We start from the raw sequence: 18,148 nt of genomic DNA on the forward strand, positions 1-18,148 counted from the left end.
ATAAAAGGGTAGAAAATTAAGTTTAATCTAATGCATTTTCAGTTTATCAGCTCAGTGATATGACTGTGTGATTTGATTTCAGGAGGATTAAACAGAACTGAGTTTATTCAAATGTCAACGTAGGAGGTTGGCTGATTCTCACGGATAGACGAGTCCGTCCCAATTTTTATGACAATACAAAGTGTTAATTTCTGTGTGTATTTTTTGTTTTATGTATTAATGTGTCGTGTGTTAATGGTTTGTATTTGTCATTTATTACGATGAAAAGACCCCAGGAAGAAGAGCTGCTGCGTGGCAAAAGCTAATGGGGATCTAAATAAAGGGTTAAGCAGTATGCAGTAGCTATAGTACGGTAACAACGCAGTATGCAGTAGGTGTAGTACGGTTACGGTAGTAAGCGGTTTCTAAAACAGCCTCTACTTGTCTACATGTTGTTCCTCCTCCGTGTGGCGTTCACTGACCTTCTGGGATCCACAGTCACACTCCTCTCCCACGTCGACCAGCCGGTTGCCGCAGTAGGGGGCGCTGTAGGCCTCGTCGGGCCGCGGCACGTTGAGCAGACACGACCCCCCAGACAACATCAGCTTCTCAAAGTCGTCGGCGCTGCAGCTGCTGAAGTTCTTGGAGCCACTGGAGAGAGGGAGGGGGGAGGACAGGAGGGGGGGGGGGGGGGAGAGGAGGGGGGGAGGAGAGGAGGAGGAGTGGGGGGGGAGGTAGGAGGAGGAGGAGAGGAGGACGGGGGATGAATGGAGGAGGAGGCGAGGAGGTGGGGAGGAGGAGGAGGAGAGGAGTGGGTGGGTAGGAGGAGAGGAGCGGGGGAGGAGGAGAGGAGCACGAGGAGGGGGAGGGAGGAAAGGAGGAGGAGGAGGCTTGGGGGTGTTAGGAGGGTAGGAGGAAGAGGGGGTGAGGAGGAGAGGAGGGGGGAGGCGAGGAGGAGGAGTGAGGAGGAAACAGGATGGGGGGGGGGTGGGGGAGGAGAGGAGGAGGGAGGAGGAGGGGGGGGAGGAGGAGAGGAGGGGGGGGGAGGAGAGGGAGGGGGGGAGGTGGAGGAGAGGGGGAGGGGTGGAAGAAAGAAGAAGGAAGAGAGGAGGAGGGAAGGAGGAAGAGGAGGGGAGGGGAGGAGGAGGAGGAGGAGAGGAGGAGGGGGAGAGAGGAGGAGGAGGAGAGGAGGGGGGGAGGAGGAGGAGGAGAAGGGGGGGGGAGAGGAGGAGAGGAGGAGGAGGGGAGAGGAGGAGGAGGGGAGAGGAGGAGGAGAGAGGAGGGGGGGAGGAGGAGGAGGAGGAGAGGGGGAAGAGAGGAGGAGAAGGGGAGAGGAGGAGGAGAGGAGGGGGACGAGAGGAGAGGAGGAGAGGAGAGGAGAGGAGGAGGGAGGAGGAGGGGGGGGAGGAGGAGAGGAGGCGGGGGAGAGAGAGGGAGGGGGGGAGGTGGAGGAGAGGGGGAGGGGTGGAAGAAAGAAGAAGGAAGAGAGGAGGAGGGAAGGAGGAAGAGGAGGGGAGGGGAGGAGGAGAGGAGGAGGAAGAGAGGAGGGAAGGAGAGGGGGAGGGGGAGGAGGAGGAGGTGGAGAGAGGAGGAAAGAAGAAGGAAGAGTGGAGGAGGAAGAGGAGAGAAGGAAGAGGAGGGGAGGGGGGGAAGAGAGGAGGTGGAGGAGAGGAGGAGAAGGAGAAGGAGAGGGGGAGGAGGAGGAGGTGGAGAGGAGGGGAGGAGGAGGAGGGGAGGGGGGGAAGAGAGGAGGAGGAGAAGGAGGAGGAGGAGAGGGGGGAGAGGAGGAGGAGGGGGAGGAGAGGAGGAAGAGGAGGAGGAGAGGAGGAGAGGGGGGGGTAATGAGCAAGAGGAGAAGAGAAGGAAGAGGAGGAGGAGGGAGAGAGGAGGAGAAGGAGAGGGGGAGGAGGAGGAGGGGGGGGGGAGGAGGAGGAGGAGGAGAGAAGGGGGAGGAGAGGAGGAGGAGGAGAGGAGGAGGAGGAGGAGGAGGAGGAGGAGAAGGAGGAAGAGGAGGAAGAGGAGGAGGAGGAGGAGGAAGAGGAGGAGGAGGAGGAAAAGAGGAGGTTTTTACGATGTTAAAAAATGGACTAAAGGGGCGTTGCGTGGCGTAGTGGTTAGAGCGGGCGCCCCATGTATAGAGGCACAGTCCTCGCTGCAGTCGGCCCTGGTTCGAGTCCCGCATGTCGTTCCCCCTCTCTCTGCCTCCCTGTTTCCTGTCTGTCTCAACTGTGCTATCCATAAAGGCATAATGCCCCAAAAATATACTTAACAAAAAAAAACTGGACTAAAATAGTGTAATTGACATGTTGAAGGTTTAAACTTTGACCTCCAGAGGGTTAACAATGGTAGAGGACTGAGACCAGATGCAGAGCTACTTGGAGCTAACGTCTGGAGACAAGGGACTAGTTTTTTATTGGATAATATGTATTTCTGGTTGAATAAAACTACATGAAATTGATTGCGTATCCCTCTTTCATATTGTCATTATTGATAACCGTTTTATAAAAGCAATATATCACTCCAGTCCGTGGTATAATGAGCATATACCACAACTATAGCCTATATATATTTCACTTTTATATACAGTCAGTGTCAGTCACCGGTGAAAGAAGTTGTCCGCTCGCTGCTCGCAGCAGTCAGATAATCAGATGGATAATCGGGGAAGTTAATAATTTCACTTGATGTGGCCATGAATAAATTAAATTAGCCTGTTATGCGTTGCCCAAACGCTGTTTTCACTTGTTGCTGTACTTTATTTAGTTTAAATGGATAAAGCTTCATATTTTAAAGTAGCATAAAGTTCAGCTGTCAGAAATGAAAAGCAGCCTCAGTCATATAACAGTGTTGCTTCAGGCTGCGATCGTGCTTTTTTATATCACTCTCTCCACTCTCTCCATTAAAACAACCTGCTGCTCTTGGCTGAAATCAGTCCGTTGTCGCTCCATTTAGTGCAGAATAAAAAATAAAAAAAAGAAAAAAGTTACTTTCCCTAGTAACTAGTTACCTTGAAAGTAACAAGTAACTTTTATTTTATTTATGGAGCAGCTACAGTGTCCAAGACAAATTTCCCTGAACGGGAAAATAAAGTTTATCGTATCGTATCGTAACTTTAAGTCAGTGTGTGTGTACAGGGCCGTTGTATAGGGGAGAAAGGTGATAAAAACCCCAGTAGTCTAATCTTTGTATGACTGATTTATTCTGCGTAAGACCCTGACTAATACTCATAGTAGCCTACACTGTAAAAACTCAACATCTTTCCAAGAATATTTGTCTTATTTCTTGTTCCAATGTCTCATTTCTAGTCAAAACTAATCTCTTTCCACTTAAATTAAGACTCATCACCTAAAAATTAACTGGGTTTTTAGATCATTTTCACTTAAATTCACAATAAATAGAAAAATCTGCCAGTGAAAGTAAGTTTTTTGTGTTTGTAATAAGGAAGAAAAACTTGCTCCACTATCAGATTTTTTCTACTTATTTCAAGTGAAAATCTGCTTGAAAGGAGTAAAAAGTGTCTAAAAACAAGCTGCTTTTACTTTTAATATGATGAGTCTTATTTTAAGTAGACTGAGATTTGTTTTGACTAGAAAGAAATGACATTTTGACTAGAAATAAGACAAATATTCTCTGCTAAGATACTTGGAGTTTTTGCAGTGTAATGCTGCATCTAGCATCAAAACAAAGAAGGTCTAAATAAAAAAACGTTAATACATACGTGAGTCTAAGAAAAAAAAAGGAAAAAGTTAGGGGGGAGGGTGGCCCACTTTTAGTATTCTTTTAAGGGGCACCTGAATTCCTGAGCAACGGCCCCGTGTGTGTGTTTGTGTGTGTGTATGTGTGTGTGTGTGTGTGTGTGTGTGTGTGTGTGTGTGTGTGTGTGTGTGTGTGTGTGTGTGTCGTACGTGGCTCCAGAGTTCATGATGCAGGCCGCCACCGGGCAGCTGCAGGAGCGACCGTCGTCATGGTTCATCCCCAAGTTGTGACCGAGCTCATGAGCCACGATGGAGGAGAAGGAGGCCACGTTGTTGTTGGTGAACTGAGGAGGAGGAGGAGAGGGAGAGAGGAGGAGAGGAGGAGGAGGAGGAGAGGAGAAGGAGGAGAGGAAGAGAGGAGGAGGAGGAGGAGGAGGAGAGGAGAAGGAGGAGAGGAAGAGAGGAGGAGGAGAGGAGAAGGAGGAGAGGAAGAGAGGAGGAGAGGAGGGAGAGGAGGGAAGGAGAAGGAGGAGGAGAGGAGGAGAGGAGGAGGAGGAGGAGGGAGAGGAGAGGAGGAGAGGAGGAGGAGGAGGGAGAGAGGAGGAGAGGAGGAGGAGGAAGAGGAGGAGAGGAGTAGAGGAGAGGAGGAGGAGAGGAGGAGGGAAGGAGGAGGAGAGGAGAGGAGGAGAGGAGGAGAGGAGGAGAGGAGAGGAGGAGGAGGAGGAAGAGTAGAGGAGGAGGAGGAGAGGAGGAGAAGGAGGAGGGAGAGAGGAGGAGAGGAGGAGAAGGAGGAGGAGGGAGAGAGGAGGAGAGGAGGAGGAGGAGAGAGGAGGAGAAGGAGGAGGAGGAGGAGAGGAGGAGGAGAGAGAGAGGAGATGAGGGAAGGAGGAGAGGAGGAGAGGGAGAGAGGAGGAGGAAAGGAGGAGGAGGAGAGAGAGAGGAGATGAGGGAAGGAGGAGAGGAGGAGAGGGAGAGAGGAGGAGAGGAGAAGGAGAAGGAGAAGAGGAGGAGGAGAGGAGGAGGAGGAGAGAAGGAGGAGGAGGAGAGGAGAGGAGGAGGAGGAGGAGAGGGTGAGAGGAAGAGGAGGAGAGGGAGAGGAGGAAGAGGAGGGAAGGAGGAGGAGGAGGAGAGGAGAGGAGGAGAGGAGAGGAGAGGAGGAGAGGAGGAGGAGGAGACGAGGAGGAGATGAGGAGGAGGGAGAGAGGAGGAGAGGAGAGGAGGAGGTGAAGGAGAGGAGGAGATGAGGAGGAGAAGGAGAGGAGGAGGAGAGGAGGGAAGGAGGAGGAGGGGAGGAGGAGAGGAGGAGGAGGAGGAGGAGGGAGAGGAGAGAAGAGGAGAGGAGGAGGAGGAGGAGGAGAGGAAGAGAGGAGAAGGAAGAGGAGGAGGAGAGGAGAGGAGGAGGAGAGGAGAGGAGGAGGTGAAGGAGAGGAGGAGATGAGGAGGAGAAGGAGAGGAGGAGGGGGAGAGGAGGAGAGGAGGAGGAGGAGAGGAGAAGGAGGAGGAGGGAGAGAGGAGGAGAGGGAGAGGAGGAGGGAAGGAAGAGGAGGAGAGGGAGAGGAGGAGGAGAGGAGAGGAGGAGAGGAGAGGAGAGGAGAAGGAAGAGGAGGAGAAGGAGAGGAGGAGGAGGAGAGATGAGGAGGAGGAGGAGGAGGAGGAGGAGGAGGGAGAGAGGAGGAGAGGAGGAGGAGGAGAGGAGGAGGAGGAGGAGAGAGGAGGAGAAGGAGAAGAGGAGGAGGAGGAGAGGAAGGAGGAGGAGAGGAGGAGGAGGAGGAGAGGAGGAGAAGAGGAGAGGAGGAGAGGAGGGAGTAAAAATTAAAGGCTGAGTGGTGGGGGGATTGAGTGCTAGAATTGATGAATTGATGAGTTGAGAGGGAGAAGAGGAGAGGATGAGGAGAAGGGAGGAGAGGAGGCAGGGAGGAGAGGGAGAGGAGGAGGAGGAGGAGGAGGAGGAGAGGAGGAGAGGAGAGGAGGAGAGGAGGAGAGGAGGAGAGGAGAGGAGGAGGAGGAGGAGTAGAGGAGGAGGAGGGAAGGAAGAGGAGGAGAGGAGCAGGAGAGGAAGAGGAGAGGAGAGAAGGAGGAGACGAGGAGGAGATGAGGAGGAGGGAGAGAGGAGGAGAGGAGAAGGAGAAGGAGAAGAGGAGGAGGAGAGGAGGAGGAGGAGAGAAGGAGGAGGAGGAGAGGAGAGGAGGAGGAGGAGGAGAGGGTGAGAGGAAGAGGAGGAGAGGGAGAGGAGGAAGAGGAGGGAAGGAGGAGGAGGAGGAGAGGAGAGGAGGAGAGGAGAGGAGAGGAGGAGAGGAGGAGGAGGAGACGAGGAGGAGATGAAGGAGAGGAGGAGATGAGGAGGAGAGGAGGGAGAGGAGAAGGAGAGAGGAGGGAAGGAGGAGGAGGGGAGGAGGAGAGGAGGAGGAGGAGGAGGAGGGAGAGGAGAGAAGAGGAGAGGAGGAGGAGGAGGAGGAGAGGAAGAGAGGAGAAGGAAGAGGAGGAGGAGAGGAGAGGAGGAGGAGAGGAGAGGAGGAGGTGAAGGAGAGGAGGAGATGAGGAGGAGAAGGAGAGGAGGAGAGGGAGAGAGGAGGAGAGGAGGAGGAGGAGAGGAGAAGGAGGAGGAGGGAGAGAGGAGGAGAGGGAGAGGAGGAGAGGAGAGGAGAGGAGGAGAGGGAGAGGAGGAGGAGAGGAGAGGAGGAGAGGAGAGGAGAGGAGAAGGAAGAGGAGGAGAAGGAGAGGAGGAGGAGGAGAGATGAGGAGGAGGAGGAGGAGGAGGAGGAGGAGGGAGAGAGGAGGAAGAGGAGGAGAGGAGAGGAGGAGGAGGAGGGTGAGAGGAAGGAGAAGGAGAAGAGGGAGTGTGGAGGGAGAGGATAAGGAGGAGGAGAGGAGGAGGAGGAGGAGAAGGAGAAGAGGAGAGGAGGAGAGGAGAGGAGAGGAGAGGAGAGGAGAGGAGGAGGAGGAGGAGGAGGGGAGGAGAGGAGGAGGAGGAGGAGGAGGAGGAGAGGAGAGGAGAGGAGAGGAGGAGGAGAGGAGAGGAGGAGAGGAGAGGAGGAGGAGGAGGAGTAGAGGAGGAGGAGGGAAGGAAGAGGAGGAGAGGAGCAGGAGAGGAAGAGGAGAGGAGAGAAGGAGGAGACGAGGAGGAGATGAGGAGGAGGGAGAGAGGAGGAGAGGAGAGGAGGAGGTGAAGGAGAGGAGGAGATGAGGAGGAGAAGGAGAGGAGGAGGAGAGGAGGAGGAGAGGAGGGAAGGAGGAGGAGGAGAGGAGGGGAGGAGAGGAGGAGAGGAGGGGAGGAGGGAGGTGGAGGGTGAGGCGGAGAAAGAGGAGAGGAGGAGGAGGAGGAGGAGAGGAAGAGAGGAGAAGGAAGAGGAGGAGGAGAGGAGAGGAGGAGGAGAGGAGGAAGAGTAGAGGAGGAGGAGAGGAGAGGAGAGGAGGAAGAGTAGAGGAGGAGGAGGAGGAGAGGAGAGGAGAGGAGAGGAGAGGAGGAGGGAAGGAGGAAGAGAGGGGGAAGGAGAGGAAGAGAGAAGGAGGAAAGGAGTAGGAGAGGAGAGGAGGAGAGAAGAGGAAGGGGAGGGAGAGAGGAGGAGGAGGAGGAGAGGAGGAGGAGGAGGAGGAGGAGGAGGAGGAAGGGGGCAGAGAGAGAGTTAACCAGCTTCTCCGTAGTCATCAACGCATCATCATCATCATCATCATCATCATCGTCATCATCAGTCAGCCGAGTCGACCAATCAGAGCAGAGCTTCGTACCGCGTTGATCCCTCCTCCGTGGCTCCGCGAGCAGACGGTGGAGACGAAGGCCATCCCAGCCGTCGCTCCGAACCCCCTCTTCCTGTAGGACACACACCACCTTCATCATCACCTTCATCATCACCATCATCATCATCACCTTCATCATCACCATCATCATCACCATAGACCAGAGCGGCATCTCTATGCAAATGAGAATGACTGATGCACCCTGGGTAATTTAGGCTGCAGCGTCCGACATTTTTAAAATTGCAGTCAGTGGCTTTTTGTGTTTTGATGGAGCGTAGACTAACTAACAATCAATTTGAATGTTTTATTTTGTGTTTCTTTTGTAGCACCATGTCTCATAATCATTTTTGACACCCTCTTTGAAACCCACCGTTCACGCCATCTTGAAAAACTACAATTAATTAAAGCAGTAAAGTAAGCGATCCGGTGGTTTTGGCTAATGCTGCGTTCCAGGCAGGCTTTTGAAACCGTAAATTACAGCTTCAAGTCACAATTTACGACTTTGTAGCGTTCCAGGCAACCCACTCGTGTTTCTCCGACCTGTTTTCCTGTGTAAAGTTCACTATAACGGCCACTCGTAACTTCTGACCCGTGATACTCGTACCAGAACCGAACTGGTACAGACTTCACAGGTCGGAAAAACACGAGTTACGAGTTGCCTTGAACCGCACCATAACGTCTTGTCAGCCGATTGGAGTTAGCAGTCCCCGCCCTCGTCATGGGATCTATGGTCCTCGTCCCTACGTTCACCACATTCAGGCGCATCCCATGGCCTTGCACCACTCAGAGAGGGACTGAACCTTTTACTGCCGTTACTCTCCTCATTGGATAAAATCTTGTAGGATACGGAGAAAAGTTTTCTCCTGGGCTCAGAGCAGAGCAGTGTGAATGGACAGACCGTGTTTCAGACCAAACACTCTTTAGAAGTGATTGCTGTCGGGATGATTACAACTATTTAAGACTTATATTAACACAAAAATATCGCCTTAATTCTGCTTCAATCTACGGTTTATGCTCCTTGTAGCCTACAACCACAGTCGATCAATGACTCCACACAGTGGCCAGAAATGTCTGACCCAGACATCTACACGTATTTGGTGGAATCACCGGGAGGTTTTGGTTAAGTGTTGTCTGGAAACAGCCTGTTAATAGACAACTTTTTGTTAGTTAGTTTGTCAAGACAGTTAGGCTGAACTTTTCAATGGAGGGATGCCTGGCGCTGCCCCTAAATTACCCGGGATGCATCAGTCATTCTCATTTGCATAAAAATGCCGCGTTCAAAACACACACAGCCAGTGTCACAACTAAGCATAAAGTCAGCTAGCTTAATGCTAACGTATAATGTAAACCCCCATAGACGGGCTAACAGAAATTAGCATCGCTATCCAGAGTCTGTGGTCAGTTTATAACGCTTGTTAGGAAATTTGCTCCGATGTTTGGTTGTGGGAGTCTGTGGAAAGCCGCGGGGGGGGGGATGGACAACTCTGGCAGCTGGACACATTTATTGATTGGATGCTGCAAACTGCATTTATTTGGTAGCTACACGGTCACTACTGCATTTTATTGGGTTGCTACACCGGTCGATAAATTCATCGTATTTGGTAGCTACACCGGTCGCTAACTTCATTTATTTGGTAGATACACGGTTCACTACTGCATTTATTTTGTAGCTACACCGGTCACTACTTCATATTTATTTGGTAGCTACACCGGTCTACTACTGCATTTAGTTGGTAGCTACACGGTCGCTACTTCATTTATCGGGTAGCTACAACGGTCACTACTGCTTTTTATTTGGTAGCTACATCCGGTCGATACTTCATTTATCTGGTAGCTACACCGGGTCACTACTTCATTTATTTGGTAGCTACACCGGTCGCTAACTTCATTTATTTGGTAGGCTACACCGGGTCACTACTGCATTTATTTGGTAGCTACACCGCGTCACTACTTCATTTATTTGGTAGCTACACCGGTCAACTACTGCATTTATTTGGTAGCTACACCGGTCACTACTTCATTTATTTGGTAGCTTACCCCGGTCACTACTTGCATTTATTTGGTAAGTACACCAGGTCACTACTTCATTTATTTGGTAGCTACACGGTCACTACTTCATTTATTTGGTTAGCTAACACCGGTCGCTACTTCATTTATTTGGTAGCTTCCACCGGTCACTACTTCATTTATTCGGTAGCTACACCGGTCGCTCTGGGTCGCTGTGGTAACGGCCATCCGTGACCGCAATGCATGATGGGATATCTTGCTCCGGTTAGTGACCACCGGATGTTCACTACATTTCACGGTGAATTGTGGGATAGATTCAGTCACTATATAGTGAACATTAATAATCACTAAACATTCAGACGCCACTACAAAATGGCGTGGTCACTATATAGTGAGTAGGGGGGGATTTCGGACACAGCCCGTGTGTGTGTGTGTGTGTGTGTGTGTGTGTGTTACAGGATGAGCTGGGCCGAGTCGTGGCGGCGGCGAGCAACCAGCTCCTTCTCTCTCCACTGCGTGAAGCGGCTCAGGACTTCCCCGGCGGCGCCCTCGGTGCTGATCCGGTTCTGCTGAGTCCAGATCTCCAGACCCACCAGGACCACGCGCACGTTCAGCTGCATGTAGATCTGAACACACACACACACACACACACACATACACACATACATGTTTTTATTTATTAGGGCCTTGGGGTGAATATTGTTATACTGTGGATTTTTTCTTCTTTTTATTTTTTATCTTCTGTGTCAATTTACAATTCCAACAACTCGAAGCGGTTCGATCCGGATCGCTGTGTTGTTACTTTTCTCTGCAGAATACAGATTTTTCGTGACCTAAGTGGCGAAAAACTGCGACAAAGTTCCCATAGAGAATGAATGGGAGGAGGTCAAAAAACATACTAATTATTGGAGTTTTTCAAACGTCTACTGCTCCGGCATACTTTCACCTGGAGACTCCATTCAAACCTTAAAATGTAGATACAAGTCTCTTCTATTGTTTTGTTAATCCACGTTTTGATAGGTCATATACCGTAGATGACCATTTATTAGCCCGGGCGTTTAATATGCTAAATCGACTTGGACCCCAGGCGTTTATAAGAACCAGGCGCGTATTTGCAACCGGCTACAATTTATTTTTGCAATGAGCAGCACCAGACCATCATGCAAAGAACGAAGAGGTCACCATAGCACCACTGGAACAAAACTACTTTTTCCCCCCGACGCATCTTTATTGACATCAGACAATAAATACAAAGACAGTTTGTCTGTGTAACCGCGACACAGGGAGCTGATCAGAGCCGTGTTATGAATGATAACGGAAGGGGGGGGGGGGGGGTCGATCGCGGTAATTTAAACACTGTACATTAGCGCATTTATCTATATACCTAAATCCCTCAGTTTCTAGCGCGCCCTGTGTTTGTGTGGTCTGTGGGGTGTGGTTATGTGTGTGTGTGTGTGTACTTGTGATGCGCCTGCATGCGAAGATGGAGCGCGAGAGGAGGGGGCCTGACGGACAGAAGAGGTGAGAGCTGGTGTAAGCGCTGTTAAAAAAAAAACAACTTTTGTTTTCTGTGCAAAGACCTATGGTAAACACTTAATCGCCCGGGCGTTTAATTGAACGGCGTTTATTATTGCCAATTGATGGAGGACCCCGGCGGCTATTAGAGCACAGGCGCGTATTTGCACGCGGGCGATTATTTGGTCATCTACGGTAGTTTTTGATCAATCACTGTTCAATGACCATGATCATTTTTGGAGAAATGTTGAGATTATAATGGGTGTGTATTGTGTGGAATGTTCTGGCTAGAGTGGATGACATCATCGGCTGAAAGTCGTCTGAAATTATCTGAAACTTTTCTCTTTCCACACTGCTCCCGGCCACAATTTACACTCCACACACATGATTTTTTCCACAGTTGTAGACAAACTTGTCCTCTCTCTAACAAAGTGCTCAACAAAGCAGAGAGACTTTAAACCGTGAGCCTCTCAGTGCGGCCACGTCTGTCTCTGCTTCTCATTGACTCTAATACAAAGATTTTCTGAGAGAAGCAGAAGGGGGCCCTGTTTATAACTTGCAAGTGTTTCCAAAATATTTACTGTAGAAACACCAAAGCCATATCAAAGTGTTCAGGAAGTCCTTACGACGACTACGGTCTGCTTCTTTTTCTGAATGGAGCTACCGTTTTGTCAGAATAAGCCCAAATGTGAGACCAGCGCAGAGGCAGAAAATCGCCCTTTTTCTCTACGTTTTGTCTGCCTCATATATATATGAAGGAGTATTAGGGCCAGCCAAAAAAAAATAAAAATCCGGCGGGGAAAAAGAAAAATCTGGCAAAAAAAAAAACAATCCAAAAAATAAGTTTGTGTGGTTTATCCTCCTAAACAAACCAAGTTTCTGACACAGACTCTTCAACGTCCTTATACTTATGACCACACCGTGTTTATGAGCCAAAAGAGAGAGAATATCCTTATTACTGCAGTGGCCTACAGCTTAATCAAGGCATCTGTAGAGGCAGCCATGGCCACCGACTACAGTACTTTGACATTTTCTCAATTTACTTATTTTTATACTTGCCCCTTTTTTCCTTTTTTTTTTGCCAGATTTTTTTCTTCTGATGGATTTTTTTTTTTTGCCTTTTTTTTTCCCGATGAATTTTTTGTTTTTTTTCGCCTGGCTTTTTTGGGGGGCTGGCCCTAATACTCCTTCGTACTGGGAGGCCTCTAACAGCTAATGGGTCCAAATAAACATTTCTTTCTGTTTCATATTAATGTGTGTGTGTGTGTGTACTCACACTGTCTACTAAGTTGGCCAGTTGAACCATCTGCTCTCTCACCGCCGTCTCGTTTTTGTTCATGTAGTTGAACTGAGGAGAAAGAAACACACACACAGGAAGTGAATCATCTTGTTATCATTACTTATTGCTGTGTGTGTGTGTGTGTGTGTGTGTGTGTGTCTCACCCTCTCGTTGTCGACCACCAGCAGCAGCTCCACATAGTGAGTCTTATGAAGAACAGCTCGCTTCACCTGAGGAGAAACAAGTTCCTCCGTCAGTCTGGTAGAGCCGACACCGACACCTTCACTTCAACACCGGCTCCTCAACCAGACTGTTTTCTACACTAGTCTTATAATATCAATTCTAACAAAAAGAAAATGACATCACACTTGACGATACAAATCTTTCTCTTTCTTTGTGCAACCTGAAAATATTAGTCTACTTAAAACCACTTTCATACATCATTTTGGAATTCACACATTAAGGTTTTTAAATACTGTATATTAAAGCCCCGGTACGGAGCTTTTAACTGGATACGCAGTCTGTGGTTTCTGCTGATGTGTCTCTGTTACCTACAACAGCAAATGAGCCCATCAGTGTGAAGATACGCTATTTCTAAGTAGTCTAAAGCCTAAAATTAGCGGGTCGACGCGGGTTTTTTAAACGTGTCGACACACGTCAACGCGGCTCGGTGCGCCTTTCCCACTGCCACCAAAAGCCGATTGTTAGCGGGTTTACACGGGTTTTTTGACCAGTGGGAAAGGGGTGTAATTCTAGACCTCTGGAAGGCATGGTCGGGTCGGACCACTGACCAAACCAGACCAATAGATACATTACGCTGCAAAAAAAAAAAAAAAAGAAGCAAGTCCCGTCTTCTTTCTGACGTTTCCAAAACAAATCTACACAAACGTCTTCATGACAGTGGGAAAAGCATCTTCATTCCACCGCTTTCGTCCACAGGGGGCCGCCAGAATCAACACTAAATGAAAAGTCTGTACAAGGGGCTTTAATTGGATATTCTAGTGGAAAGGGTTTCTGATTGTTGAGAAAACTGCAAAGAGTGTTCCAGCTGTCCCTGGTCTCTAAACATGGCTGTCAGGTCGGCCCGGTGGAAAACACACGCTGACTACGTCCGCCCGTTTACAGCTACACACGTATGCACATGGTCGCATGCGTTTCAGTGTTTTGTGAGCAGAGGCGATGCAACAAAATACCAGAGTATTCTGTGCATAGCGCCGGTCAGTTTAAACACAGGCTTTAATGCTGCGTTCACATGGAGTCCAGCAGACGGCAAATGCCGCTGGACGGAACGGCAAAAACAAACAAGCGGATGGGAAGACGGAAAAACGCATCGCAATGTAGCTATAGAGAGCCTAAGCGCGCACTGCAAAAACTCAAAATCTTACCGAGAATATTTGTCTTACTTCTAGTCAAAACAAATCTCATTATACTTAAAATAAGACTCATCACATAAAAAGCAGCTTGTTTTTAGACTCTTTTTTACTTCTTTCAAACATATTTTCACTAGAATTAAGTAGAAAAATCTGATAGTGGAGCAAGTTTTTCTTTCTTATTACAAACACAAAAAACTGCTTCCACTGGCAGATTTTTCTACTTATTTCAAATAAAAATGTGTTTGAAACAAGTGAAAATGATCTAAAAACAAGTAAATTTTTAGGTGATGAGTCTTAGTTTAAGTGGAAGGAGATTAGTTTTGACTAGAAATGAGACATTTTGACAAGAAATAAGACAAATATTCTTGGAGAGATTTTGAGTTTTTGCAGTGCGGAAGCAGAAAGTAACGTGGGACCTAGCTCAATTTGGAAAAAGTCTCCATGTCAGTGAACAAAGTTCAAAGTTTTATTTCTAATGTGAGTGAATAGTGTGATGATAAAACTCTCTGAGCTCTACCTGTTTAAAACACCACGGTTCATGAAGAGAAACCACCGTTTCCCATGAATGGGAGCGGAATGAAGTTCTGCTGCTTAGGCTGTTTCCATCCCTCAAAGCCACAGACAGCGTCAGATGGAGACTCAAACATGCACCCAGAAGTTTATTTACTTGAAGCAAGTCCAGAGTTGATATTCCTGTGTTTATGACACAAACGGGAGCTTCCCACTGCACCTGAACACACCGAGCGTCAACTTGGGTCTCGACTCCGCCAGACTTTGAATTAGATCTAGTTTTACCAACATGTCGACTTGCTTGAAGTAAATAAACTTCTGGCTGCATGTTTGAGTCTCCATCTGACGCTGTCTGTGGCTTTGAGGGATGGAAACAGCCTAAGCAGCAGAACTTCAATCCTCTCCCATTCATTGCTGCCGTGGCGACGCGGGGACAGACACAACTACCGCAAAACAGGTGACATTAAACTGAAAACCTTCAGATTCCTAGCCTAGAAATCTCTCTGCCCCCTAGCAGCAGCCAATCTCTTTGCTCCGTAGGTGGGTCTAGAAATAGGAACTTTTTGAGTCTCGAACACCGTTTGTGTTGACCAATCACAGTGCTCTATCTGTTTAGAGAGTCGTTGGGCAGCTTAACGCCATGACGACATACATTTTAATCGGCTTGTCAGGCTCACGTCATCCTGCTCTTTGCTCTGATTGGTCGTAGCGCTACCCTATTGGTGCAGAGGCAGTTTGAAAGACAGACTAGACATGTTAATGATGTAGTCTGGCTTGTTGTCAGGCTATCAGATTCCTTCTGTTAGACCTAAAATGTGAGGATCATACAGCCCCGAGGTGAATTTGCCCGGAATTGTCCTTTAACCTCTGACCGCTACCGGAGCGTTTGGTGTTTGGTGTGAACTCACTCTGCTGTGCTGCCGGTGCTGGACTTCCTCTCCTTCGTACTGAGCTGTGTGCTCCGTGGCGTTGTCATGGTGACGGTCTTGGTGGTGGTCGTGGTTGTCATGGTGATGCGGCGTGCCACAGCCCCGCGGCTGTGTTGACGTCACGTCCTGGAGGCGGTACAGCAGGTGCTGCTGGGGGGCGGAGCCGAGCGGCTCGATGCCGTAGCTGTCGTTGGTGAGGTGCAGCACGCCGCTAGGAGACCACAGGGAGGGTGTCATGGTGATGTCATGGTGATGTCATGGTGATGTCATGGTGATGTCATGGTGATGATGTCATGGTGATGTCATGGTGATGTCATGGTGATGTCATGGTGATGATGTCATGGTGTTGCTTTAACGAGGCTCCACACACACACACACAGTCTGATTGGATTTGATTTGAGGCTCCGATAATGAAACAGGAAGTGAAGAGAGGAAGAGGAGAGGAGGGAGAGGAGGAGAAAGAGGAGGGAGAGGAGGAGGAAGAGGAGAGGAGGAGAGGAAGAGGAGGAGGAAGAGGAGGGAGACAGGAAGAGGAGGAGAGGAAGAGGAGAGGAGGAGGAGGAGAGGAAGAGGAGGAGGAGGGAGAGAGGAGAGGAGGAGAGGAAGAGGAGTAGGAGGGAGAGAGGAGGAGGAAGAGGAGAGAAGGAGAGGAAGAGGAGAGGAAGAGGAGAGGAGGAGGAGGAGGAAGAGGAGGGAGAGAGGAGAAGGAGAGGGAGAGGAGGAGGAGGAGAGGAGGAGGAGGGAGAGAGGAGGAGGAAGAGAGGAGGAGAGGAGGAGGAGGAGAGGAAGAGGAGGAGGAGAGGAAGAGAGGAAGAGGAAAAGGAGAGGAAGAGAGGAAGAGGAGGAGGGAGACAGGAAAAGAGGAAGAGGAGGGAGAGAGGAGGAGAAAGAGGAGAGGAGGATAGGAAGAGGAGGAGGAGAGGAGGAGAAAGAGGAGAGGAAGAGGAGGAGGAGGAGGAGAGGAAAAGAGGAGAGGAGGAAGAGGAGAGGAAGCGAAAGAGGAAGAGGAGGAGGAAAGGAGAGGAGGAGGAGAGAGGAAGAGAGGAGGAGGAGGAGAGGAAGAGGAGGAGGAGGGAGAGAGGAGGAGGAAGAGGAGAGGAGGAGGAGGGAGAGAGGAAGAGGAGGAGAGGAAGAGAGGAGGAGGAAGAGGAGAGGAGGAGAAGGAGGAGGAAGAGAGGAGGAGGGAGAGAGGAAGAGGAGGAGGAGGAACAGAGGAGGAGGGAGAGGGGAGGAGGAGGGAGAGAGGAGAGGAAAAGAGGAAGAGGAGGGAGAGAGGAGGAGGAAGAGGAGGAGGAGGAAGAGGAGAGGAAGAGGGAGAGGAGGAGAGGAAAAGAGGAAGAGGAGGAGGAGGGAGAGAGGAGGAGAAAGAGGAGAGGAGGAGGAGGAGGAGGAGGGAGGAGAGGAGGAGAAAGAGGAGAGGAAGAGGAAGAGTGGAAGAGAGGAAGAGGTGGAGGAGGGAGAGAGGAGGAGGAAGAGGAGAGGAAGAGAGGAAGAGGAGGAGGAGGAAGAGGAGAGGAGGAGGGAGAGGAGGAGAGGAAAAGAGGAAGAGGAGGAGGAGGGAGAGAGGAGGAGAAAGAGGAGAGGAAGAGGAGGAGGAGGAAGAGAGGAAGAGAAGGAGGAGAGGAGGAGAAGGGAGAGGAGAGGGAGAGGAGGAGGAAGAGGAGAGGAGGAGGAGGAGAGGAGGAGAGGAGGAGGAAGAAGAGGAGGAGGAGGGAGAGAGGAGGAGGGAGGAGTAGGAGAGGAGGAGGAGAGGAAGAGGAGGAGGAGGGAGAGAGGAAGAGAGGAGGAGAAAGAGGAGAGGAGAGGAGGAGGAGGGAGAGAGGAAGAGAAGGAGGAGAGGAAGAGGGAGAGAGGAAGAGGAGGAGGAGGAAGAGAGGAGAGGAGGAAGAGGAGAGGAAGAGGAGGGAGAGAGGAGGAAGAGGAGAGGAGGAGGGAGAGAGGAGGAGAAAGAGGAGAGGAGGAGGAGGAAGAGAGGAGGAGGGAGAGAGGAAGAGGAGGAGGAGGGAGAGAGGAGGAGGAAGAGAGGAAGAGGAAGAGGAGAGGAGGAGGAGGAAGAGAGGGAGAAGGAAGAGGAGAGGAAGAGAGGAAGAGAGGAAGAGGAGGAGAGAATTTGTGTAATTTGTCAGTTACACAAAGAGAAGAAAGAGTGTGTGTGGTTAATTACTGAGGAGTCACACAGATTAAGCAGCAGGGAGGACACACACACACACACACACACACACACACACACACACACACACACACACACACACACACACACACACACACTGAGCCATCTGTGTAACTGTCCTTGATGGAGGAGAGTGTGTAGTACAGTGTGTGTGTGTGAGTGTGTGTGTGTGTGTGCGTGCGTGCGTGCGTGTGTGTGTGTGTGTGTGTGTGTGTGTCAGACCTGAGGCCGTTGCAGATCGTCATGGCGACAGACGAACCCTCCATCCCCTGGACGACGCCCCGGTACTGACAGTGGTCCTGAAACAACAACTATACAACTACAACACAACACATTGAGGGGTGGTGAGGTCTGATGGTGAGGTCACCTGCAGGGGAGCGACTGGGGTATCTGATGTGATCGCAGCAGACGAAAAGCGAAGCGAAGAGGAGGGAAGCAGAGACGGAGGACGCAGAAGGAGCCAGCGGGGAAGGAAGACGAAGAGAGGAAGGGACAGAAGAAAAAGAGCCGGAGCAGCGGAAGCAGACGAAGCCACGAGCGGACGGGAAAGCAGCAACAAGCGACAGGCGAAGAGGATAGAAACGGCGAAGCGAGGACGGGAAAGACGCATCACGCGCAGGGCCGTTGACGACGCCTGCCGTCCTCAGCCGCGCTGGACGGAAGAAGCCAGCGGAAGCATCCGCCTATTTCCTCCTCGCCTCTTCCTCTCTTCCTCCTCTCTCTCCTTCTCCTCCTCTCCTCCTCCTCTCTTCTTCTTTCCTCCTCCTCTCTTCCTTTCCCTCCTCCCCCTCTCCTTCTCCTCCTCTCCTCCTCCTCTTGTCCTTCTCTCCTCCTCCTCTCTTCTTCTTTCCTCCTCCTCCTCTTCATTTCCCTCCCCTCCCCTCTCCTCCCTTTCCTCTTCCTTTCTTCCTCCTTCACTCCTCCTCTCTTCCTTCTTCTTTCTTCCTCTCATCTTCCTC

General features: G+C 50.4%; 1 protein-coding gene across 1 annotated transcript in view; it reads right to left on the bottom strand.

The window, feature by feature from the left end:
* The window catches only part of adam9a (ADAM metallopeptidase domain 9a), a 64,880-nt gene that overhangs the window by 25,292 nt on the left and 21,440 nt on the right, over positions 1-18,148 (bottom strand). The window contains exons 5-12 of the mRNA XM_085787992.1: positions 17,412-17,488; positions 14,999-15,230; positions 12,372-12,437; positions 12,205-12,276; positions 9,870-10,039; positions 7,398-7,479; positions 3,882-4,015; positions 462-630 (exon numbers count right to left, since the gene is read on the bottom strand). Coding sequence (XP_085644118.1) covers positions 462-630; positions 3,882-4,015; positions 7,398-7,479; positions 9,870-10,039; positions 12,205-12,276; positions 12,372-12,437; positions 14,999-15,230; positions 17,412-17,488 — 1,002 coding nt within the window. The remainder of the gene's footprint in view (positions 1-461; positions 631-3,881; positions 4,016-7,397; positions 7,480-9,869; positions 10,040-12,204; positions 12,277-12,371; positions 12,438-14,998; positions 15,231-17,411; positions 17,489-18,148) is intronic.

This window comes from Trachurus japonicus, chromosome 9 (genome assembly GCF_045865225.1).
Source record: "Trachurus japonicus isolate A0001 chromosome 9, Traja_1.0".
Taxonomy (NCBI): Eukaryota; Metazoa; Chordata; class Actinopteri; order Carangiformes; family Carangidae; genus Trachurus; species Trachurus japonicus.